The sequence below is a fragment of the Cardiocondyla obscurior genome, linkage group LG09, assembly GCF_019399895.1.
Source record: "Cardiocondyla obscurior isolate alpha-2009 linkage group LG09, Cobs3.1, whole genome shotgun sequence".
Classification (NCBI taxonomy): Eukaryota; Metazoa; Arthropoda; class Insecta; order Hymenoptera; family Formicidae; genus Cardiocondyla; species Cardiocondyla obscurior.
In genome coordinates, this window is record NC_091872.1 from 7113520 (window position 1) to 7137972 (window position 24453).

At 37.0% G+C, this 24453-nt stretch overlaps 3 protein-coding genes across 6 annotated transcripts; 2 read left to right on the forward strand and 1 right to left on the reverse strand.

Annotated features, from left to right (window-relative positions):
* Window positions 1–141: 141 nt before the first annotated feature.
* On the forward strand, window positions 142–11491 carry LOC139105278 (CUE domain-containing protein 1). Its single transcript, XM_070661286.1, has 6 exons — window positions 142–694; window positions 766–925; window positions 1024–1396; window positions 1478–1561; window positions 1651–3010; window positions 11400–11491. Exons 2-5 carry the CDS (start codon window positions 788–790, stop codon window positions 1782–1784), a joined length of 729 nt encoding a protein of 242 aa, XP_070517387.1. The 5' UTR covers window positions 142–694; window positions 766–787; the 3' UTR covers window positions 1785–3010; window positions 11400–11491.
* Swip (strumpellin and WASH-interacting protein) lies at window positions 3359–7817 on the reverse strand. Its single transcript, XM_070661278.1, has 3 exons — window positions 7215–7817; window positions 4876–7148; window positions 3359–4794 (listed from the first exon to the last, which is right to left on the reverse strand). Exons 2-3 carry the CDS (start codon window positions 7107–7109, stop codon window positions 3771–3773), a joined length of 3258 nt encoding a protein of 1085 aa, XP_070517379.1. The 5' UTR covers window positions 7110–7148; window positions 7215–7817; the 3' UTR covers window positions 3359–3770.
* Window positions 10906–24407, forward strand: Ack-like (activated Cdc42 kinase-like). 4 transcript variants are annotated; one of them, XM_070661277.1, is made up of 8 exons: window positions 10906–11592; window positions 11914–12012; window positions 12234–13820; window positions 14018–14254; window positions 14440–14576; window positions 15058–15288; window positions 20111–20715; window positions 20869–24407. In XM_070661277.1, exons 2-8 carry the CDS (start codon window positions 11934–11936, stop codon window positions 21803–21805), a joined length of 3813 nt encoding a protein of 1270 aa, XP_070517378.1. In that variant the 5' UTR covers window positions 10906–11592; window positions 11914–11933; the 3' UTR covers window positions 21806–24407. The 4 variants fall into 4 exon arrangements, with proteins under 4 accessions (XP_070517378.1, XP_070517375.1, XP_070517376.1 ...); XM_070661274.1 differs by lacking the exons at window positions 20111–20715; window positions 20869–24407 and adding an exon at window positions 16399–19867; XM_070661275.1 differs by lacking the exons at window positions 20111–20715; window positions 20869–24407 and adding an exon at window positions 16399–19867 and having other exon boundaries at window positions 14440–14561.
* The last annotated feature ends 46 nt before the right edge of the window (window positions 24408–24453 follow it).

Here is a 24453-nt window from a genome sequence, read left to right on the forward strand (position 1 = left end):
TACGTATGCACGCGTATCGGACGATCCCGGCGCGTCGTCGCCCATCACCGCGCCACCGCACGCAGGCCGCACGCACGCACACACCAATGAAAATGAAACGCACGCGCTGCAACTACGCCGGCTAATCCTCACCGATTACACCCACGCGTTTGCTGTTTGATTGACCGGGGTGTAGAAGATACGCCAAGATACGCGGTCGAGAAAATGCCGAATGTTTTGCTGTGACCCAAGCGTCGTCGGATAACGTAGGGATCCGTCATCTTCTCGCACTGGTGACGGCCAATCGGAGTAGTCGCAGATCCTAAGCTGGCCAACCGCGGCGCGCGGATTGCATGCGCGTATGTCCGCGTTGGCCGCAGCCCGTCCTGAGAAGATGTATCCCAGTTCTAGTTCCACCGAGTTCCACGAAATCTCGGGTCAGTCGAAACAAGCGCAGGTGTAGGTTTTCGCGGCTGACACCTCCGCGGTGGCCCTCGGCATAGGTTTTGTGGCAATGACGTAAGCGCCGGCACCGGCATATTCCGTGTGGCACGCTGCGGCGTTTACTTGGCTGGCTGGTCGTTCAGTAAAATGACACCTTGCTAATTTCACCGATTAACACGTATCAAGGAACGACGACGCGGAGACCGGCGCTCGCAGGTATGGGCGACGCTCTCGCAGCTGTCACTTCTTGAGAATTTGTCAGCGAATTGTGGTACGTATTTGTACACATAACAGGCGTACGCGTGATATGTAGAATTACGTTAACTCGGACTATGTCAGCAGCTGTCACGCGGAAACCATCACCATGGCCTCTGCCACAGAGCAGCAGCAGCAGCAGCAGCAACAACAGCAGCAGCAACAACAACAGACAACGCTGGAGTTTTATCAGGCAATGGCTGATTTCAAAAACATGTTTCCACAAATGGACGATGACGTGATAGAGGTAGAAACACAGAGAATTTTTGATTATCAGTGTCCTGCTGTATTGTTTTCCTTTTATAATTAGATGTACACTGGCATTCCACTATGTGTTTATTACAGGCTGTATTGAGGTCCAATCAGGGGGCTGTGGACACTACCATTGACCAGCTGCTCACCATGAGTACCGACAATGAGAACGAGAAGATCAGGAGTGAGCTGGAGCAGAAAGAAGAACTACCAAGCAGTGCAAAGTCACCTAGAAGAGATTCAAAAACGTTAAGAAGTATTCAAAAGTGGCAGCCACCGTTGTTGGGACCATTGCCAGATACTTTTTTAAGGCTCCCCCAGCAAGTTTCGGACGACGGCATTGACTCGGTATATTCACAAGATAATTCTATGTTGGAGGACGAGAGGATCGCTATGTTTCTGCAGAACGAAGAATTTATGGCTGAACTTCGTTGGAATCAAGATTTTTTGTCTACGCTAGAACACGGTAAAAAAAATTCAAGAGCCTGCAAGCAGGCACAGCTTGAAAGGGAAAAAAAAAAAAAAAATCACTTTTTTTTTGTTATAGATTCGAAGCTGGAGAAAGGTGGCGGTCAAACTGGTCACGATGACGAGGATCTGTTCAAAGAAAGACTGAAAAACATGGGCAAACGTAAGCAAAAGAGAACAAATGGAAATTCTTTAATTATATGCTATTTACACACGGTTTATTTATTTTTCTAACGATGGACATTCTTGCAGTATCCCGGCGGAAATTCGCGCAACTTACAAAGGTGTTCACCCGTAGCAAGAAACGCGGCGGTAGGCAATTGTTACCACCGACAGCTTCTTGTGATGATCTCCTGGATCCGGAAGAATCTAAGCCTCAATCCTAAAAAGAATCTATGAGGTGTCTGAAATAAGACTTTGAATTTTTATTCTCTATTATACCATAGTTTTCAGATTCGAAGTTATATTTCGGACACTATACGATCCTGCTGGAATACTTGCTCTTGTCTCTTGGCAACGTGACGACGGTAAACTTTAAAGGTATTTGCCAGTTTGATGTAATTTAGATATCACGTTTCGTCGAGAAAAGCATATCTTTGTCGCGACTTGCGAGAGACTAAACAACTACGTCAGGATCATAAGATATAAATTAATTAGCAATTTAGGTTTTTAGCTCACTCGACAGCTCACAATTAGCTGCAGAGATAATGAAATTGCAAGGTTGTAGATCTGAAGATGCATTAGTGAGAAAGCGAAAAGAGTCACCGAGTGAATATCAAGAAAAACGCTTGATAAGAAAAAAAATTATCAAAAACTTCGTATCTCGGTAATTATGCAGGTACACGTAGGAATTAATTAACCTTAAAGCATTAATCAATCTTAGTACATTAATTAATCTTAACGTATTGCTAATAATACAGATCTGTTTCGAAAAACAATTTAGTGTGATATTTTAACGATGTTGTAACGTAAATTTTGTTTTAACAGATTTTATATTTTGTTGTGATGTATGTTGCTTGCGATTATCCATATTACGTATTGTTGCGTATTTTTGCGTATAATCGTTTGAAGACTGATCCAAGAGAGTTACGAAAATCTATCGAATAAGATAATCTCGATAGAACTATCGTTGATATTGGAAAAAGACTCAATTCAAGTTAATAATGACGGTTAGTTTATCTAAGCGAAATGACAATTAAAATAAATAAAATTTTTATTGTACGCAAAATACGCGACACATTTGCTTTCTAGCATATACGGCTACGAAAGTAATTGATGTTGTGTGTGTGTATATATATATATATGTATATATATATATATATATATATATATATATATATATATATATATATATATATATATATATATATATATATATTTATGTACACAGAAAGAAATATGACATTTGCTGCGACGAGCGGTGACGGCGGCTGGTATACGTGACTTCCCCCTCTCTCGGCCGCCGAGCGCGGGGAGGTGTAGTAGGCCGCGTTCTCCCTCAGTTCTTGGTGATCGGTGCTCCGCAACACATCTACGTGCGTGCTTCGTGTGAGATTCGCCAAGATCACGTATGCTAGCCGCCGTCGCAGCACCACGAATGCCATTCCTGACGGTGAGTGTATGTACATCGTACGCCGATAGTGCGTTAATGTTAATTAGGCACAATAGTTTATTAAAAATTTAACAAAGAACGCAACATCGATTTGCATTGAAAAGAAAACGCGATTCTTTTAAAAATCCAATTTTTTAAAAGATGGAGACTTAGGTTGGAGAAATTAATAATCTGTGAAAACAAAAAAAATGAATGAAGGCTTATGCTATATTTTTATGAGATTTTTCAATATTACAGATAATTTGTGAATAAGTAATATTGATTAGTTCAATGTTACACAAATAATTGAATTCAAAATTGGAAACACTACGTGAAATATTGGACGCCTTCATTCATTCATTTTTTAAATTATACTTGCAATCGCAAGTAGTAATAGCACCTCCTTTAGATGTAAAACCTAGTCATTCAGTCTAGCCATTATTTATTGAACAAAGCTCTGATATTGTAACGATATCGTGAATGTAGGAAAATATTTATAAAAATAATCGTAGACAGTCTAAGTAATTTACAACATGTGCTATGACAACAGACACATATGGGATGAGAATAAATTGAAAGAGATGATAAAGTGGAAATTATATTTATTTAAAATGCTATTTCCACTAAAAAATTAGAAAAAAAATGCCATATGCACATTTATTAAATACGTTTGGTATGCGCAAAACGTTTCTTTTAATAATTATAAAAATCGACTTGAGTAATTAATGTCAAAGAGCACAGTATTAAAATATCAAAATGTGTGAGAGTGGATTGTCTTACGTTACGCGTCTGGTTGCTTGAAAAATACTCTGGCACCGGAAAGACTATAGTACAACAATTGAAACTCGGCGTTTCTCTCAGTAAGACGTTGCAACGTGAGTGCTCTAGTTTGTTGGAGTTTTTCATCGCCGTGATCATCTTTACATTCGGCGGCAACCCTCTCTTGGGCAATATACTGTTCCACTGTCTTGAACCAATGGAGACCGTCGAGTTCTACGCTCTGATCGAGCAGCGTGTTAATATAAGCAATACCCATGGCAAAGCCGTCGTCGGTGAAAGCTGCGCCAGTCTGATTTTTCTTAAACATCTTTTCTTTGTTAGATACGGAGTTGTCGACGAAACTGAGTGTTAACGGCGGCACTATGGCGTAAAACTGCTGTAAATGGTAGGATTTGGTGTCGCGAAATGCCGATGCAAACACGTCGACCAACAGCTTGAAATATTGAATGCCTTCGGTGAAGTTACGCACCAAGTCGGCGATGTCATTTTCCAGACGTCTAGCCGCGGCCTGCGTCGTGGCGTTATAATTTAACCCGCGACAGAGTGATTCGAACGGAACCGTTTTCTCGATGTTCGGCAAGAAGGATACCGCGTTAGAACTGGCATGGAGACCGCCAGAACGAATTAGCCGTACGTATCCGAGTGCGTTGCCAATTTGCGTGATCAGCTGACGAAATTGATCCAGGTAGCTCAATCCATCTGCGGTCATTCCCAGTTTACGGATACCTTTCTGAAATTTCTCCGCTCGTTCGTACGTATACGGAACGGCGCCTGCTTCCCGTTGCGCCCGGACAAACCTAATGTCACGCATCAGCCGTGACTTGATATGCTCGTCGAAAAGAAATTGCGAAAATGTGTGCAGTTTCACACGCAGAAACTGGTATACGAAGTTTACCGTAGTGCTCATGATACCGGTGCCATGCGTGCGAATTGAGTTGGCGATATGCCGGATGCCGATGGTGTTCAGGTGCTTATTGCCACTGCTGTGTTCCACGAATGTCTGCGTATTTAGGTTGTATAGATACCTGCAATGAAAGATGATGTATACTAATTAATTTCTAAATACACTATAAATGATAAATCGGACATTTAATTGTGTCGATTACCTGGAAACGAATACGTGGATGTTACGCATAATCTCTAGAGCATCGAGGCCTTGCTCGAGTGTCTGCGTCGGCAAATGATTCTGCACAGTATCTAGACCCATCTTATAGCTGGCCAACGCGTGCATCGTTCGGTACGTTCTCCAATCATGCAGGGCCACTGTTGTCAAATTGTAAAACATATCGTCTAGATAATGTTCGACAAATCTCTTTGTGCTGATCATATTTTCGGCCAAAGGTAACGGCGGGACTCGTACTACTCTGCCGCCGTCTTTCGCACCAATGTTAAAAGGATTCGTGGAATCCAGCTTGAGGTGAGCATGCACGTGTAATCTTAGACTAGTTTCGATTTCGTGACAGGCCGGTTTCAGTACATTTTTTACTAGGCTCTCCCGGAGTTCTGCAATGCGTTTTACTCTTAGGTCAGTAAACTCTTGCTCGCTTGTGACACTGTTAAATGCGGCGAACAGATGGGCTACGTGGCAGACGCCGGTGTTACCATCAACGACCGAGGAAAGATAAGCAGGTAGCATGTTCTGATGATGCAACAGTAGTGAATAGTCGCCGTATTCGTCTACCAATTGATATAATTCAGCCACGGTATCGTAGCTGTCCAGCAGAAATCGCAGTTTCACCACGTCTTCCTCGCGAAAAGTATCAGTTAGTTGAGTGGCACATGCTAACGCGCAGCGTACTGTTAATCTTCTGTCCGCGCTCGCCGGACCGCCTATCAGCCGCATACTCAGTCCTATTAATGATAGAGCATCTAGCCGTTCCCTGCTGTAGCCTTTGTCTCTCTGAACTAGGGCTTTGCGCGCCGTTTCTAGCATAACTAGCATGTAATAAGCTAAATATTGCAGTACTTGCGCTTGCGATTGCACAACTACCGGTCCAAACGTATAGAACGTCGTCTGCAGAGATTTTTGCAGCTCTACAAGTCTACAGATTAGCTGTACTGTATTGCGACTCATCGGTTTCGACAAGGATGCATGCAGATTTGTCACAAACGTAACAGTCTCTCGTATTTGAGACAAGAGAGCCAGCAAATCCGTCAACAGTGTACGTTTTTGCCCAATATCCGAGACTTGGAGATTGATTCTCGTAAGAATACTCTGCATTTCTACGCACCAGGTCGTCCCTCGTTGTATTAAACTGTTCACCGTGGCTGATAATCTTTGCGTTCTTACTTGCAGAATTTTTTCGCCTATTTGTGGACTCACAATGTTGCTAGTTTCCTTTGGCACGACGTCGCTAAGGAACTTGCTCGGCACCCACATTACATTCCCTACTAATGTAACCGCATAAAATTTCTTATTGGCTTCCATTACTCTCTTGATTAATTTCTTGTCACAAGCGCCAAACAGCTTTACGACTACAGCAACGCCGACGTTAGCCCTTATCCAATTCTTATTCAATGCCGCATAATCATTAGACTTGCTTTCTACATCTGCAATCATATTTTTCAGATAACTAACAATCTGCTCGCTCGTAATTGTACTCTTACTCACGTCCATCACGTGTTCAGTCGCTTTTAGAAACATATTCTTTCGCAGTAATTTGTCCTGCAGATCTTTGAGCAATAGATCAAGCGTCTGCAATTTCGTCTCAGATACGCCAAACTGAGATGGATTGTGCATCATTGAGCGCACATGCATTCTATACTTTTTCCACTGATCTAAAATAGTTGGTTGAGCGTCGACAATTTCATCGAGAGTTACAAGGATTACAAACAGATCAATAAAGCCTTCTAGTAAAACAGGTAAATAAATTTCATGGATAGCACCTGACAAACTTGCCAATTGTTGAGTGGTTAAGTGTACAACAATTGACATTCGATTAATGAATACAAATAGATCAAGGAGATCAGACAGTAATTTTGCCATACCAGAAAGATCGTCATCCATGCATCTTTCTCCATGGGCAAAGAGCTTTGCATAAAAGCTATCAGCTTCTACCTTCAGCAGTCTGATTTCCCTGCATGTCCCTGCCACAGATGCCAGTAGCTTGGACAGAACCTTGTTTTCCATCTCCACCAGGGAAAGAATGCTGATATCTTCGTTAGTTTTATAAACCAGACGTAGTGGACCCTCTGTAATATACTCTAACGCTGAGTCTCCCTTCCAGGATTTTTCCACCAGGTTTTCAAAGAACTCTCCATACTTTCGCAAATGCAAAGCACCCGCAGCCTTGTAAATGCTCTCATCTTTTTTCGAGTTCCACTTCGGTGCTTCTATCATTTTTTTTTGTATTTATCAAATCTCCTGTTCTTTAATGATCTACGATAATTATCAAAAACTCGTTATACAAATATATATAATTAATGTCTATAATAATATAAATACCTCTATAGAACCGCTTTTCATTTCGGTAATTATTTAGAATCGCGTCTTCACATTGTTTGTAGTATGTACTATATACTCGACCTTTATCATCATCTGTCGTTCTTAATTTATTCGCTACTAAGCCCGAGAAGCAGTGGTCGCAGATTTTAGACGGGCAACATACGCACACTAGGCACAATGCCGTGTCCGTGTGTGCCCGTAGCGCCAGCTAATGCCTCGGACGCAGAGAGCCCAACTCGGAATCGCGGCTTCCACGCGTTCAGATATAGAGACTCGTCCGTGTGAAGCCAGCGTTTCGGCTGCCGTCGGATAGAAGAACAGGCCAGACCTATACACTGTCTGTCCTGTTCTTTCGTGGCGTCGCCGGCACATATCGCAGATCCGCTTCTCGGTAACATCGCGGAGTCTTAAATAATTTTAAATAGTACGAAATCCGAGTCACCGAATTGTGTATTGTACGACATTTTCAAGATATAATGTAATATAAATTTTTAATGTACAATGCAGCAAAAATTTTCCGTCCCACTTAAACAGACTGCGGACTGTCGGTTGTATATACTTTTCATATTTTCTGCAAGTACAACCGGTGTGGTTAAAAATTTTTGATGCATTCTACACATCACTCATACCTAGTTTAAATTATTATAAAACAAGGAAAAATTGTTCGAATAGGACTTTAAAACTACTAAAATACGCGTCGCACAATCCGGCGTAACGCGAATCTCAAGCAGCAGATGCCAATTTCCCGAATTGCGTGCAGTAGCGCACGCACTATCAGTCACGGCTAACGAAACAGAAAACGACACTCCGCGAGGGACCGACGAATACTCCGGGCTGTACAACGATCAATTAAAAAATAAATTGAAAACGCGAATTATAACCCGAGAGCGCGAAACAATATTCCGATCACGAGAAAAGCGACCTTGTTTTATAATAACTTAAACACAACACCCCGTATAATATACAAAAACGCAAAACTGTACGCTCACACTCACACTCGCTCACATAATATTCACCGCGCATTTTATTACAATATCACTCATACTTAGTTTAAATTATTATAAAACAAGGAAAAATTGTTCGAATAGGACTTATAAAACTACTAAAATACGCGTCGCACAATCCGGCGTAACGCGAATCTCAAGCAGCAGATGCCAATTTCCCGAATTGCGTGCAGTAGCGCACGCACTATCAGTCACGGCTAACGAAACAGAAAACGACACTCCGCGAGGGACCGACGAATACTCCGGGCTGTACAACGATCAATTAAAAAATAAATTGAAAACGCGAATTATAACCCGAGAGCGCGAAACAATATTCCGATCACGAGAAAAGCGACCTTGTTTTATAATAACTTAAACACAACACCCCGTATAATATACAAAAACGCAAAACTGTACGCTCACACTCACACTCGCTCACATAATATTCACCGCGCACTTCATAACACTATGACTCATATTCACCGCGCATTTTATTACAATATCACTCATACTTAGTTTAAATTATTATAAAACAAGGAAAAATTGTTCGAATAGGACTTATAAAACTACTAAAATACGCGTCGCACAATCCGGCGTAACGCGAATCTCAAGCAGCAGATGCCAATTTCCCGAATTGCGTGCAGTAGCGCACGCACTATCAGTCACGGCTAACGAAACAGAAAACGACACTCCGCGAGGGACCGACGAATACTCCGGGCTGTACAACGATCAATTAAAAATAAATTGAAAACGCGAATTATAACCCGAGAGCGCGAAACAATATTCCGATCACGAGAAAAGCGACCTTGTTTTATAATAACTTAAACACAACACCCCGTATAATATACAAAAACGCAAAACTGTACACTCACACTCACACTCGCTCACATAATATTCACCGCGCATTAGATCGCTCGCAGGATAGTCCACGACGCTTCCGTTAAATCCTCGATCTTGACAAAAGAAATATGATGTATCTTGATGTATCTTGATGTATCTTGATGTATCTTGATGTATCGTCGATGAAACTTTTATTTAATTATTACTCCTCAAGGCGCTGACTCATCGAAGTGACCGTGAACTTAAACTTGAACTCCGGTAGAGAACAGTTATCCCCCCTTTACACATCCGTTCCCGACTACATTTAGGCGCGAAATGAGGGTAGCGCGGTCGTGATAACGGTACTTATGTTGGGGGGGGTAATTAATTGGCGCACTAGGGAAAAAACGTTCCCACCTATCAGGTGATAAGAGAAGGGTTGTAATTGGTCGGCATGGGGATGATACCGCGAGTGTCCAATGAGTGTGAAAAATTTTGTATTGCGACCCGTTTATTTTTACCGTTATGCGCACTTTTTTGGCGCCGTTCATTCCGCTGACAACAAACTTTTTGAAAAATAGCGGATGCAAAGCGTGCGCATGGTTTGTTTTAATATTCAAAAAAGAAAATAATTTAACCGGCTATGGACAATTTTTTCCCGCGAAGCATACTCGTAAAGGCAATTATTTAGACATTTGTCGGTATAAGAAAAAGAGAGTTCGCAGTTTTACAATAAGTTAATCCGTAGAAAGCGAGAGTGATAACGTGCAAAAAAGCCACTCAATTATTTCGACGATTATTGTGAATAAAAATTAGACATGTCGCTTCTCATCCGCGATATCGTAAAGTCAAATAGAGCTTTAGTGACCAGCACGCGCGAGTGATTTTCAGATACGCGGTGTAAAACGAACCCCGCTAATTAAATTATATGTAGAAATTTAATCCGCTCATTAACAATAAACGATCCGATCGATAGCGTTCGTTTTAATCTAGAAACGTGAGATTGAGTTATCTCATAATAGCTACGCGCATTAAAGCGCGTTTCACCGATGCACATATCGGCAAAAATCTTAAATAAATTTATACTTGTTCGCGATCAAAATCTTTCTCTCTACGCGCCGAAATCTCTAATGGTCAGTTTAGCCGCGGAGCCTCAGCGTGCGGGTGTGTTGTTAATCGCTCCGCAATTACGCGTATTTTCGACCGCTGATTGAAAGTCTCGTATGCGAATAAGTGTCGACGTCGACGACTCGGGAACGAACAATCATTTTAAGCACTCGTGTGCCATTCCACTTGTCGCTCTGTGGTTCTTTCGTGCCTCGAAAAAGTGTTTCGGGAAGACAAGGTTATGTCACCGGCAAAGCGCACGGAGCGTCCGACGTGAGTTGCGCCGCGTGATAGGCGTCATCGACTCTCTTTACTCGTCATTTACGTCAGCGAAATTCAGAGGATTCTGACAATCACCGTTAACAGAGCGTGAGATCCGCACCGGCGACGTCGCGAAGAAGTAGGACAGACAGTGTATAGTTCTGGCCTTTTCTTCTATCCGACGGCAGCCGAAACGCTGGCTTCACACGGACGAGTCTCTATATCTGTACGCGTGGAAGCCGCGATTCCGAGTTCGACTCTCTGCGTCCGAGGCAGGCGCTACGGACACACACGGACACGGCATTGTGCCTAGTGTGCGTATGTTGCCCGTCTGAAATCTGCGACCACTGCCGAGAAGACCTCCACACTTACACATCTACACGCTGCCCCCTCCTTCCCTTGTAGGACGGTCAACTGGGCGCGTTTACACGCTGGCGGAAAAATGGCAAAGTGGAAATGCGTCCACCAGTAGCGCCAGTTGAGATTTCCTTCGCAGCGACGACGTGCTAAGAAAAGTATAAAGCATGAAATGACTAGTACAGATACTCCAGCGTATTCAGGTTCACGTCGATCAGCTGCGCATCCGCTATCTTTTTTTCTAAAAAGGGAGCGAATCAAGCTACATCAGGCAATAGTGTAGTACATGTAGTAGTGTAAAATTCAGGAAAGAGCTGAGCAATTTGAAGAGTGCATCAAATTTTATACACTTCTTTGACGATACTAATATAACACGGGTTTCTTTGTCAATTAATTTGGATGTTAATTCGAAAAGATGGTGGATGCCTGTGCGACCGAAGTCGAAAAGATCGAAGTGCGCCCGTACTAGTTATGCTATGCCATAAAGATCGAAGACGTAATGGACAGTAGTACGTCTACTCTACTGTTCTTGCACCATGGCCACCATGTATTCCCTGGCACTGAAATAACCGTGTAGAGTTCTTTAATTCTGTAGTGCGTAGTGAATGTGACTTCGTGTAGTATTCTGATATCCAACGTCTATTTGTGGTGTATGCAGGTGTACGACCGGTGTTTTGGAAGCAAGTATGAAGCCCCAAAGTAGCAAGAAGATCATATCACGCTAAAAGTAATCGAGGGAAAGGCGAAGAGGCGCAGGAAGAAAGTGAGAAATGCGACAGCTCTCCAGAGTAAAAGGAAAACGAGGAAACGATAGGCCCCTTTCGCTATTTTAGAATCCCGACGACAAAACGGTGAGTCTTACGTCGACAAATAGAGCAGGGTTATTTCCAAACTCGTGCCTTAATTCTTCTCTTAATTCGTATATTTTCTAATTTTCTATAACAATTTCAATAATTTTTATTAAAAAATAGAAAACAGAGTTTTTTTTTTTTTTTTTGTAGGTTAAAGTCATCATCAAACGTTCCATTCAAATCCCAACAACTTTTGTTAACATTTTTTTATAAAATCGCATTCCTCGTTTTTGAATAAAATGTATGGATAGTCGGAAAATCCCTGTACATTTTTTAAGTATGGAGAAGCACAAAAATATTTAGGTTTCTTTAAAATTATAGTTATAGGAAGAGAAAAAAAAATGTCTCGCAACAATGGACCTGGTCTTTATGAATTTCTTATGGAGGCTGAACTGCAACAGTATTATCCTGGTATTCGAGGTCAGTATATACTTAATTAAACTGGTCTTTATTATTTTATAACAAAAAAGAAACAGAAGAAAAAAGAACACATATTTAGCTATATATAAACTTTTATTTTAAATAATAATAAATAATAAAATAATAAAGTTAAATAATAAAAAAAATTTAATTTATTTCAATATTTATTAGATATAACAAAAATCATAGGTATATTTAATGAGAGAAACATTTTTAATTAGGAGACTTGAAAGTGCAAACAACAGCACAATTAAAATATGTAACGGAAGACGATTTGAATGCGATAGGGATGAGCAAACCGGAAATGCGCCGTCTTAAAAAATACTTTCAAAAGCATTTTCCTCAAAATTATTTATCTAAATTTAAAAAAATGCTTCTACCAAAACGCGAAGAACAGTCTGGCGGTGTGCTAGGCGTGTTACCAGAAGAAAGGCAAGACAAACCGTCAGTACGTGTTCCCAATAAACATATGATTCCGGCTGATGCAATTATTGTGAATAAGGAACTCGGAGTAGGAGAATTTGGTGTTGTGCAGCAAGGAGTATGGACGAACGACGGGGAGAGAATTCAGGTTGCCATTAAATGTTTATCGCGCGAAAGGATGCAAAATAATCCTATAGAATTTTTGAAAGAGGCTGCAATAATGCATTCGATTGATCACGAGCACATCGTGCGACTGTATGGCGTGGTACTCGACACGAATTCATTGATGCTCGTAACAGAATTAGCTCCATTACGCTCATTGCTGGAATGCCTCAAGGAGCCTAGTCTACGCTCGAGTTTCCCAGTCTTATCGCTATGTGATTTCGCTGTGCAAATTGCCGATGGAATGCAGTATTTAGAAGCAAAAAGATTAATACACCGTGATCTCGCCGCCAGAAATATTCTTGTGTTTTCCAAGAACAAGGTCAAGATATCAGATTTCGGATTATCACGCGCGCTAGGTGTGGGCAAAGATTATTACCAGACGAACTTTAATGTTAATTTAAAATTGCCCATTGCATGGTGCGCACCTGAATGCATATCCTATTTGCGATTTACATCGGCAAGCGATGTTTGGGCCTACGGAGTAACATTATACGAGATGTTTAGTTATGGATTCCAACCTTGGGCAGCACTGACTGGCCATCAAATTCTTGAAGCAATAGACGAGCCCAATTTTCAAAGATTGGAACAACCAGAGTGCTGCCCAAAAGATTACTTTTCTTTAATGCAGCAATGTTGGCAGCATGAACCTTCGAAAAGACCTAAATTTTCCGACTTAGTTGATGCCTTGCCTGAACTGAAACCTGAGCAAGTGCAAGCAGTGCAAGATAACACCGAACCGGGTCAGCTTGTTTATAGACAGAGTGATATAATTACAGTTTTGGATAAAGGTAGCAGCAATACTTTATGGAAAGGCGTTTTAAATAATGGCAAAACTGGATTTTTTAATCCAGCTCACACAATAGCATATCTCGGTTCTAATTTACCTAGTAACAAACCTAATGAATTTACACGAGGGGATGGTAAAAATACTTTCTCTTCACAACGTAGAAAAATTCGCACGGATATGATATCCTCACCGCAAGGCGATCTCAAGCATACCGGTCACGTCGGTTTAGACGGAGCATATTTTGGCGATATCAGCTTTCTCGGTGGAAAGTATCCGCATTTACCCCGCCAAGTTGTGACGCCTTATAAACCGCAAGAAGATGCAACTGATAATTCTAGTCAAATTTCAAATTCCGAAGCAAGAAATATAGATGCGAATAGAGAATCGACAAGAGAAAGTAGAAGCGTACAACAAGAAACCCAGAGCAAGCATGGTATGTATTTATTGTTTATTATATTAATTTTTTTAGAAAATATAAATTTTTAATATAATTATATGACCACATACATGCGAATGTTAATTTTGTAAATGCGTAATATGGTATATTTAATTTTATTTAAATCTCGATTATTTCTCAAAATACTCAATTTTAAATTTGAAAATGTAATGTCACGTTATATGTTTATTTAGAAACCTCGTGGCCTGAAATGAATTCGGAGATATGCCACGTAACTGCAGGCAGCAACACGAACAAACATGTGACATCCAATGTAGGTAATAATACTGGAGTTCTTGGAGCTGATCATGAATACCACGAAATCAGTGATGAAGAAAACCAAGATAGTCCATTAAGATTTGAAAAGACGTTAAATTTTGATTTTGGTCCAAGTCTTTTGGCAGAAATGGATCAAATGTTCAGATCATTAGGTAAAGATCGGACACATTAGATATCGTTATATCGGATTTTTTTTTATAAATAAATAATCTATTAAAAACACAAAATTTTTTACGGAAACTATCAAAATTATTTTAAAATATTAGAAATTTTTCTCAGGTAATTATGATGAATTATGTTATACAATAATTTTAATACATATTACATTCTTTTATAGGTTCTTCCCCTCCTTCTCCACCTCCAGGACATCCTTTATCCACTGAACATGAATCAAGTAATGCAAGGAACGAACTAAGGGAGATTCAAGCAAAAGAATGTAACAAAAAGAAACAAGCCACCGTGAGTCCAATAAATGTACAGTAGTTTTTCATTATTTATGACAATAAGTTTATACGTTTTTATTTGTTGATAAGAAATTAATTTTATTTGCATTAATATTATTTGCAACTTTTTAAATATTCTTTTCATTTATGTTTACGCAATGTGTTAGAATCAGTGATGTGCTTTATAACTTACGTGAATTGTTTACGTGACTGAATTCTTCGCACGTAATAAACCAATTCTGTATATAATTAATTTTCTACGTCGTACTTTTTACGTAAAAACATAAAGTAAATAAGCAATGGAAAAAAATATTAAAAAATAAACTACTAATTTCAATCAACGCTACACTACTACACAAACCGGGCGAATCTTAAATTTAATATATATATCTTTAAATCAATATAATAAAAATAATAAAACAAATATAATAAAACAAATAAAAATTTTAACTTACAACATTACTAAATCACATACTACACATGCATAGATGGTAAACAATTGTCTTGTCTAGGTGAAGCCTATCTCAGCTGCCGATCAAAAAACACTTTATTCAGCTATTGCTATGGCAGAGGAATTGACAGCACGTTCCATGACAGATCTCGAACATCCACCAGAATCTCCCCGTACACCTGCCAGTCCTTCAAGACGAAGGAAGTTTTCTTTTAAGTTGCCACATCAACACAGTCCTAAACCAGATAGACGACACTTTTCTGAAGAAGCTGCCAGTATACCTGACATACAGGTACATACAATAATTTTTTTTTTTTTTATTGTAATTTTTTTAAAGAATTTATATACACAAAATCGAAACACTTGCAAAAAAAAAGAAAGCATATCAAGAATATAAAATTAACACAATGAAAGTTTCACAATTAAAAAAAAATAAATAATGAAAAAGTAGTGAATAATAATGAAGAAGAAGAATGAGTAAAAAGCGAATAATGATAAAAAATTTAATTGCATGGTGTACGCAAAGCGTGCGCTTGTGTCATTTACACTTAAAAACTGAAACAAAAAATTCATAGATCTTTAATGGCCTATGCCTATCGTAACCTGCACACAATAAATACTGATCATTAATCTTTTTAATCATAACCGACACAACATATTCCTTTTAATAGCTGAATGTTCTAACTAATAATTGAAATTTGTTGCAATAAAATTTCTTTAATACATACACATATTACATATTATGATCAAAACATATTAAAATGCACAAAAATAATCCTATTTTTAAATATTCAACTAAATTTTGTCAAAATTATGACTTGACACAACGATTTGATAAACGGGATATTAGCGTCCAAAATATTAGAAAATAATTATTCTCATTCGCGTATTAAAAAAATTAAAATTTTTGTTGGCAATTTTTACCGTTACTCTTTTCTATATCTAAGAGTAACGAAAATATTTTGATATTTTGAGATTTGCAGCTTATATAATTATTTAACTTAAGGTATAAAAAGATATAATAATTTCCTTTTATTTAATTGTCTTATAGTCTCTAATGCTAATTTATTTATAACACAACTAATGTCAATTTTTCTCTAACCCTTTCCTTCTCTCGTTATTTATTGTTTATTTTTATATTTTTTATTATTTATAATTTTTAACTATTAATTATACCTTATATAAAATTTTATTTTATGGCAACAAATACAAACTTTAAACATTTTTATTAAATATTATATACGTTATATCTTGCTTTATGAAATTGCTATATGCTTGCATGTGCTTGCTTTATTAAAATCATGATCTTAATTATCGATTTTTATTTTTATTTTTTTCTTTTTCTTTTTCTTTTTTTTTTTTCGCTCGCTGCCTCTGTCAAATTTTAATGCACTGTATAAAGTGGTTATGCTCAAGCTTGCAATCGCTCTCGTCCACGGTATCTAGCATAGAATCTCTTGGTGCTCCATCAACTTTGAAACTTCCTCTGTGGGACAAAGCATCGGCAGAATTCTGTTTTGCAAAATCACGAGAGCTATTAACAAAACCGAGTGCCTGGACTTCGTATATGGATATTGATTTGAATGCGCATACATTAGATAATGCGGCAACAAAGCACAATTTAGTCAAATCAACTGAATTCTTAGAGAATGGTAATAAAAAAGATTACCTGAATTGTGAAGGGTCTTCTGATGCAGAGATTAAATTAAATGTTCGGCATCAAAATGGTAAGAAACTTAATATAGAACATACAAATTACGATTTTTTACGTGAAATGAAGAGAGTATCTACAAGTTACGTTGAACGTTATTTTGAACAACCGAAATATTGCGACGATGAAACTACTCTTGGATGCGCCAACGAAAAAATATATTTCGGAGAAGAAAAATTAAACAAATATGATAATAAAATTAATAATCTAAAACAGCTCAATAAAGCGACTGGTTATTCGAATCCTCATCAAGAACAGAGCTCATTAGCCGGCGCTAGGTTTAATCAAGCATTGCAAAATAAATTAAGCAATTGCGAACTAAAAGATTGTAATATCATGCCTTTCGAAGTGCGAAATGATGAAAATTTTGATGGTTCAAAGGAGAAAACGAATTTTGAATCACCTCGCAAGAAGCCAGATAAGTTTGCAGCTAAGGATAAGATAACAAATTTGGATCTTGGGACGCGACCAAAAATTCCCACTACTTTTGCTGAATCTCCAAAAATGAACATCACAAATTTTACGAAAAAAGTTGACCTATCTAAATGTAGAAGTGCGAACGTATCCTTTGTTCCTAGAAAATCTACTCAAGACATAAATACCGTTTATGATTCGTCAGATAGTATTAAAACTAACATGAAAATGAGTGGATCGGAATCCAGTCCAAAAAGTAATATAGAAACGATGAAAATAAATATACGAAGTTTCCGTAAGATTGAACAAAATCAAAACGGTCACGAAAGCTTTCCGTTTGTAATATCCAGCAATCCTATATTCATCGCCGAATCAGAGAAAAAGGATTCTCCGATATATAGCAGCTCTGAAAGTTTGCGAGTAAATTTCCAACGTCTCAGACGCAAGTCTGATGCCGAGGCTAGCCAAGTGGAACTTAATAGCAAGCTTCTAACTGAAAAATATCAACGTGAAATTTCCGGCTTAGAGAGCATAAAAAATTACTTGGACTCGAAAAAGGCTCAAGGTTTGAATTTAGGTTTAGGCAAGCTGACACAGAACATGATACAATTGGGCAAAAATATCGCGCAAAACTCGAGAAATTTAGAAACAGTTTTGCCAAAGTCGTTGGTTTCCAACGTGAGGAATATAGATTTGTCGGCGTCGTCTCAAACGCCTCTGCGAGGCTTAAATGTAGCAAGTCAGAAACCCAAGGATTTAGACTTGAATATTCCATTGCAAAATCAATCGCTCCTCAATACGAAGGTGAACTTATTTCAAAAATCAAACCCGTCAACGAGTCCGATGCTACACGACCATATTCTCGAGCCACCGAAATTATATCAAAATGATTCCAGTAGAAAGGAATCATTGAAATTAGATCTACTTACGGAGTTTTCTGGCGCTGCTATTTATCGACATAGAACATCATCCTTATCGGAGAATAGAAAACTTCCAATGAAAAATATACGTAGATCTTTTCACTCCAGAAACGATTCTAGCGAGGATTCGGATTCGATTTCCCACTCAGAAACTGACATTAGAAGTCGTCTGCGTTACAAGCGTAGGCACAGAAAAGCTCCGCATAATCTACGCTTAAATTTCAAAAATAAGGCCTTATTCCTGCATTCTGATTCTGCTAAGCGATTATCTGCCGTTGAACTCTTTGGAAAGTCGCCACCGCCATCGACGAGCTTTTTAAATTCGTTATCGCCGCCATTCTCTTCCAAAAACAATCTGCTTTCTTGGCCGGAAAGTGCACCGAGCTCTAGTCTAACTTTCACTAGCAATTCCGATCTCGATTCGGACACGAGCTCCGAGTGCCCGGAATTTGGCACAAACGATGTCCTAACATTTCCACCTTCTCCTGCTCCTTAAAACTCCACCGACAATTGTAGTTTCAAAACCATTTTAATTAATGAAAATGTACATATAAACGGTAATTAGTGAGATTATTATTTACGAATGCATGTCATTTATATTAATTCCATATAGATTTATCATACTTTGGCCAATAGTTAAATAATCAAATTAATTTTACACGCATCATATTCTTCTTTTACATCAATATATAGTATACGACACTGTTAATAATTGGTAGAGAATAATATGCATTTTATAATTAATTCTTATCATTCTGAGCATCGAATATTTTTTTTTTTCTATTCTAGAAGGTCTCTTTTGTCTTCGCTGTTGCTTTAACGTGAAAAATTAAAATAATTATTTAATCATAATGCGTAATAAAGAATAAATACATAATAAAGATAAAAAATAAACTAGGCTAACGAAAAATTTGTAAAGTTTTAAAATTGGCAAAAACCTGATTATTTCAATTAGGATCGTAATGATTTATTATTATGAATTAAATGGCTTTTAAAACTAATTTTGATATAAAGCAAAGAATTAAGCTAAATATGATAAGTGACGAGCGAGCAAGTTTTTAAATAAAAAATTAAGAATATTATTTAGAAAAATTGCCAAGACATTAGACATAGATTTTATTTAAGAAATTTAAAGTGACCTTTACGTAATTTTCAAACGCCTATTTAAGGTTTAATCGTAAGGTAAAATTTATATACGCTTAGCATGCTTGCATGTTGTACTAATAACCGAACTAGATAATAACGACATTAGAATAGAAAAATTTGGATGCATTTACATGTTTTTAGCAATTGTACACGTATATGAAGAATTAATACAAAGTTTTACGACATATATCAGTCGGTTTACCTATTACCATTAAATTCTACACAAGAGTGGTTTACATTTGCACTTTTATATTTTTAAACAATTTTGTAGTAGAAAGATTATCGAGTTTTCAAACTGCAATACATATATCACAATTGGATACTATTTTTTTATTAAGCACATTATTCGAATCTTTTATAAAAACTTTTATAAAAATCAAAAGATAAAATGTTTAATTACCTAATATTACAAAAATAATTGTTCTCCAATAATAAATTAAAGACGGCAGCTTATCACTAGAATAACTTGTCATTAGAAAAAGTAATTGTATATCGAATATTCAAGAATTTTATAAACTTTAAGATAATATTGAATACGCGATTAAACCTTCTTGTTACTCGCCAGCATTATTTCAGAAGCGGGAAAATATACAATAAAGTTTCTTGCGAAATAACGTTGGATTTTTCGATCGCATGAAACAATGCAATGAGTATCAGACATTGTGAATTTGTTAGTAGTTGTTCAAAATAATTATTGAGCTAATAAACAATGTGAAATTATAACACGTGGACGTGAGCGTGCTCGTGCACAAATTATATGCACAGGAAAAAAAGAAAAAGAGAAAGAGAGAGAATGCAAGTGAGAAAGAAAGTGAATGAGGATGAGTTTAGCATTTTATATATCTATAATTTTTGTTTTCTTATTTCTGTTTAATTTCTGTTTCTTCTATCCTCCTATCTATCCCTTCCCACAACATGTTCAGGCTACTCTGTCGGAAGAAGCTAAGGAAGTGTACAACAGTTTGGTGGAGACAACATTGGAAAGTACCGGGGACACTAATCCGTTGCGTATGTTGCGTTCCGGATTGCCTATAGTAAGGCCCAGAATTCGCGGGAATAAGCATGCTACTCTGGGCTATCCGGTGTCGTCGCAGTCAGAAGACGCATCTAATGAGCATGGCTATCATTTTGAGATGCACCATAGCGGCGCGAAAACTCTGCCGAAAATCCGAGCACTGCCGTCGCCTCATGCAATTTTACCTCTGCCACAATCGCGCATTCTCGAAAGACATCACTCCATGGAAATAGAAAACTACCAGAATCAGAGCAACATCGACGAAAATCCAATACCTCTGCCACCTAGAGACCGCTCTAAGACACTTCAGCCTAAGTCCAGCTTACCGCGACACCAAAGGAAACATCCTTTGATTATACCTGGAGGCGGTGTCACTAGAACGCTAGCTAAGATGGCAGTAACCACGCCATCCATGGAAGATCAAGTGGACGGTCATTTTGTGTTGCAGAACTCTAATCCAGCAATCGCCGGCACCTCGCTGCAGGAGAACTTTCTTTCGGAAGCCTCAAACAGGTGAGCTTCAAACGCTTATCAGCGAGTACATAAAAAAATAAATTTAAATCTAATTTTACTTTTCTAAAAGTTACGTAGGATTAATTATTTATTTTTACTGCACGCACATATATGTATATGTATATATATAATACAAGTATTTAAATTTTTCAGTCCAGAAGAATTCGAACAACGTATAGATTCCGAGCTAGCTGCCCTGGATTCTTTACCTGTCGAGGAAAACCGATTTCGACGATGTAGCGTGATCTCGGAAGATTTGCTAGAGTTTTCCGACAACTTAATCGATTGCAATGATACGACAGATTTATGTCACGACGATTCGGAAGCGAGCAACAATGGGCAATCGAACAATCCGTTGACCACAAACGATAACTTGTACAAGAAAACGAAAAACGAATCAAAGTGCTCTCCCAAGAGTTTTGTATCTGAGGCGCAAGAAGACGTGGAGACAAATCTAAATCGAAATCCGACATCGAGTAGTTGTTGTAAATCAGAAGACTGGAACAAGCCGATTACCTCGGTCAAAGCTCATGCTTCGTCTGGAAAAATCCAACAGACTCCGCTAAATTACGCTTTACAAACGAACGCGGAAGAAGTTTCTCTCAAACCCGAAGTTTTTCAGTGCGACGAACCGTTCGTACATATCGGCTCAAGCAACAATTTTCATTCAACTGCTCTTTCACAAGCCTACCAGTTGTCCAACGAAAAACCATCAAGCTGCGACATCGTAAGTGATTTGTCGCGACAATCAGATCACGTTTCATGCGAGGATCTATTAGAGTTTGCTTGCGATGGGCCAAACACGCGAAGAACACGCGGACCTCGAAATGGTGAACAATCTGATGAGGTACGAATCATGCTAAAAGTATTGCACGAACAGTCAACGCCAGAATCTTGCATTGCCGCATTGAACGTCACCGAGTGGGATGTTTTAGCGGCAATTAAACTCGAGCGGCTCCAAGGGTTATTGAGAAAAGAAAACAATTTTGTCGGCCTCGAAGATTGCAAAGTGATGCTGAACCAGTGTGGTGGTGATGTCGTTAAAGCGGCTGCATTATTGAAAAGTACGGAAGACACTGCCGCAGTTTAATTTCATTTGAATGAGCTATAGTGATATGGTTCACAGAGGCTCACGTATAGAGAATTGATTGAAAAGTTTTTGTTATATCACTCAGACTAAATTTTCACGTTTTTATAATGTGTTTCTTTTTAAAAGAATTTCTTTATTGCAGTGCTCCAAAGTTTTTAAACGACGTATATTTCCACTTTTACACTAAAGTATTAAAAACTAGTATTAATAGATCGAAAAAAAATAAAAAACTGATGACATAAATAATCTGAAATAAGTGAAAAACTATAAATTTTCTACTTAAACTAAAAAGTATTATCTTAAAACTTTTTAATCATTTCTTAATACTAAAAATATTGTAATATTTGTACAATTCGTTAAAGTATTTAAAAGTAATTTAAGGTTTTTTTTTTTTTTTATGAATATTTTTCATGATGGGAGAACATTTTGTACAAACTTTGAGAATTTAAACAAAATATACCGAGTTGGTATAAAATATAATTGTCACATATTTCTTGTAAACGGTAACTAAAATAATTTTCGATAAATGTTTACAAGTTTAATTATAGGTATGTTCATAAACGTATATAAAGTAATATACATAAATGTAGCATAAATAGATGATTTATTTATTATTTTAATATTGTATTTTGAAAGGAGAGTTTTTGATGCTTTGTGTTAATTTGATTAATGAATTGTCAGGTTAATTAATTATTGGCGTATATTAAAAAATTTTTACAATCTTGCTTTAACCTGCCCTACCTGAATTAAAGTAATCTATTGACTGCATCTCGTAAACCTAATGTGATAATTCATTTAATAAGAACTAAAAATCTCAATGCAATCAATATGTTTTATGTTTCCTGTACGTCTTACGTAAATGGTCATAAAACTAAGGTAGACCAAATAAGTATAATGATGTTTAGCCATCAGTGTGATCATATATTTTTACAGATCTGAATATGCCTTCTACAAACTTGAAAAGATTAAAAAGTTAATCATATTTATACTATAAGGTATAAATGCACTCTTTGTGTTCATATTGTTTAAAAATGGTACATTATTTTATATCTCGAAAATAATATGCAATTAAATAATGGATAGCGACGAAAAATTTTTATAATATTTATATACTGAAATATCACTGCTCAACAATAAATTTATGAAACTAACGAGACGGATAGAAATTAATGACTGCATAACGATAAAGCAAATTAGGAAATAAATTTAAATTGTTAATTGCGGCAATGATAAGTATATTTGTAATAAAAAGTAACATTTAGTTCCAAAGATTATTTCTTTATATCATTTTTAAATATCATAATTTAATTCTTACGAACAACAATGTGCAAAGCAACTAATACCACATAAAATGCATGTAATGGTTTTTGTGAAATCGATTATTTATCGTAATTTTATGTAGTTAAATTACATTACTATTGTAACAATTTTTAAATCATTTTTAATTTCAAAATAACGACTGGAAATATATAAAATTTGCTTTTATTTATTTCTAGCCGTTTTTTTTATAATTGAATACATATCTAATATAACTTTTTCGATGATTTAAAAATTATGACAATAATAATATCTTACAATATCTTTTGTTTGTAGTGAGAATTTTGTTAGCGCATAGGCACTTGTATCCGTAGACATGGGTGAACGCATAAACATATGAGGTACTTTGGATTAAAAATACATGTTTATTACACTTTGTATGTTGCGCTATATAACGCCATGTTTTCTTACATCATATAGAAAGACATGACATAAAAATAATTACCGTATTTAAAAAATATTATTTATGTTATTTTCTCTTATAACATTATTTTAGAAAAACTTTCAATTAAATAAAACTAAAAATATGGTATATGTTATCGTTATTATTATTATTATATATTATTTTTATGTAACAAGTCTTGTATCACTTTACTAACATTTTCTGAATGCATATATCGCAATTTGCAAAGATTTTTGTAGACAAATGACAATTTTATTCGCTATGTGTTTCTCTAATATCGTGGATTCAAAGCTTTAAAGGCAAGAATTATATTTTAAAAAGAAGATCGAGGTAAAAGTTTAATTGCTGTCGCTTTTTCCGCGACGGTGGCTGGATTTTTCACTGAGCTCACTTTGTGCTGCGAGTCAGTTGTCAAAACGTAATAGTGCGACAGTTCTAAACGACAAAGTTATCGTGATTGTCTTTAATAATCACGGTAATTATTTATAACAGCAAGAGGAAATGGCGTGCAAAGCACATGCTTTGTAATGTCTAGTAGATTAAAGTTTCAATCGAATGCACAAGAATATCTCAAGAATGATAATGAAAACTAATGATAATAATATATAATAATAACGAATATAATACTAACGTTAATAGTAATAATTACGATTAAGTTGATATACATATATACACTATATTTCTCACCGAAAAAAAAAGATACGTAGAGAAATGTATTTCTCTGCTCGGTTAGACGTAAGATAAAGTAATCATTTTGATATACGATGTTTGTAAGAAAACGCAAAAAAGTTTTTGTACGTTTCTATATATTATGCGTGAAAAACACAAAAATTGTTTTTATATATGCTGTATTTAATATACATTATATATACACTGATAAAACTTGTGAAATTTCTTTAACTCGAAAAATTAAAGTATGATATCTCTT

Coding starts and splice junctions, on each gene's coding strand:
- Swip (XM_070661278.1), bottom strand. CDS start 7,109: ATGATAGAAGCACCGAAGTGGAACTCGAAAAAAGATGAGAGCATTTAC. Junction 4,795..4,875: donor ATCCACGTATTCGTTTCCAG/GTAATCGACACA, acceptor CTTTCATTGCAG/GTATCTATACAACCTAAATA.
- LOC139105278 (XM_070661286.1), top strand. CDS start 788: ATGGCCTCTGCCACAGAGCAGCAGCAGCAGCAGCAGCAACAACAGCAG. Junction 926..1,023: donor TGGACGATGACGTGATAGAG/GTAGAAACACAG, acceptor TGTTTATTACAG/GCTGTATTGAGGTCCAATCA. Junction 1,397..1,477: donor TTTGTCTACGCTAGAACACG/GTAAAAAAAATT, acceptor TTTTTGTTATAG/ATTCGAAGCTGGAGAAAGGT.
- Ack-like (XM_070661274.1), top strand. CDS start 11,934: ATGTCTCGCAACAATGGACCTGGTCTTTATGAATTTCTTATGGAGGCT. Junction 12,013..12,233: donor GTATTATCCTGGTATTCGAG/GTCAGTATATAC, acceptor ATTTTTAATTAG/GAGACTTGAAAGTGCAAACA. Junction 13,821..14,017: donor AGAAACCCAGAGCAAGCATG/GTATGTATTTAT, acceptor ATGTTTATTTAG/AAACCTCGTGGCCTGAAATG.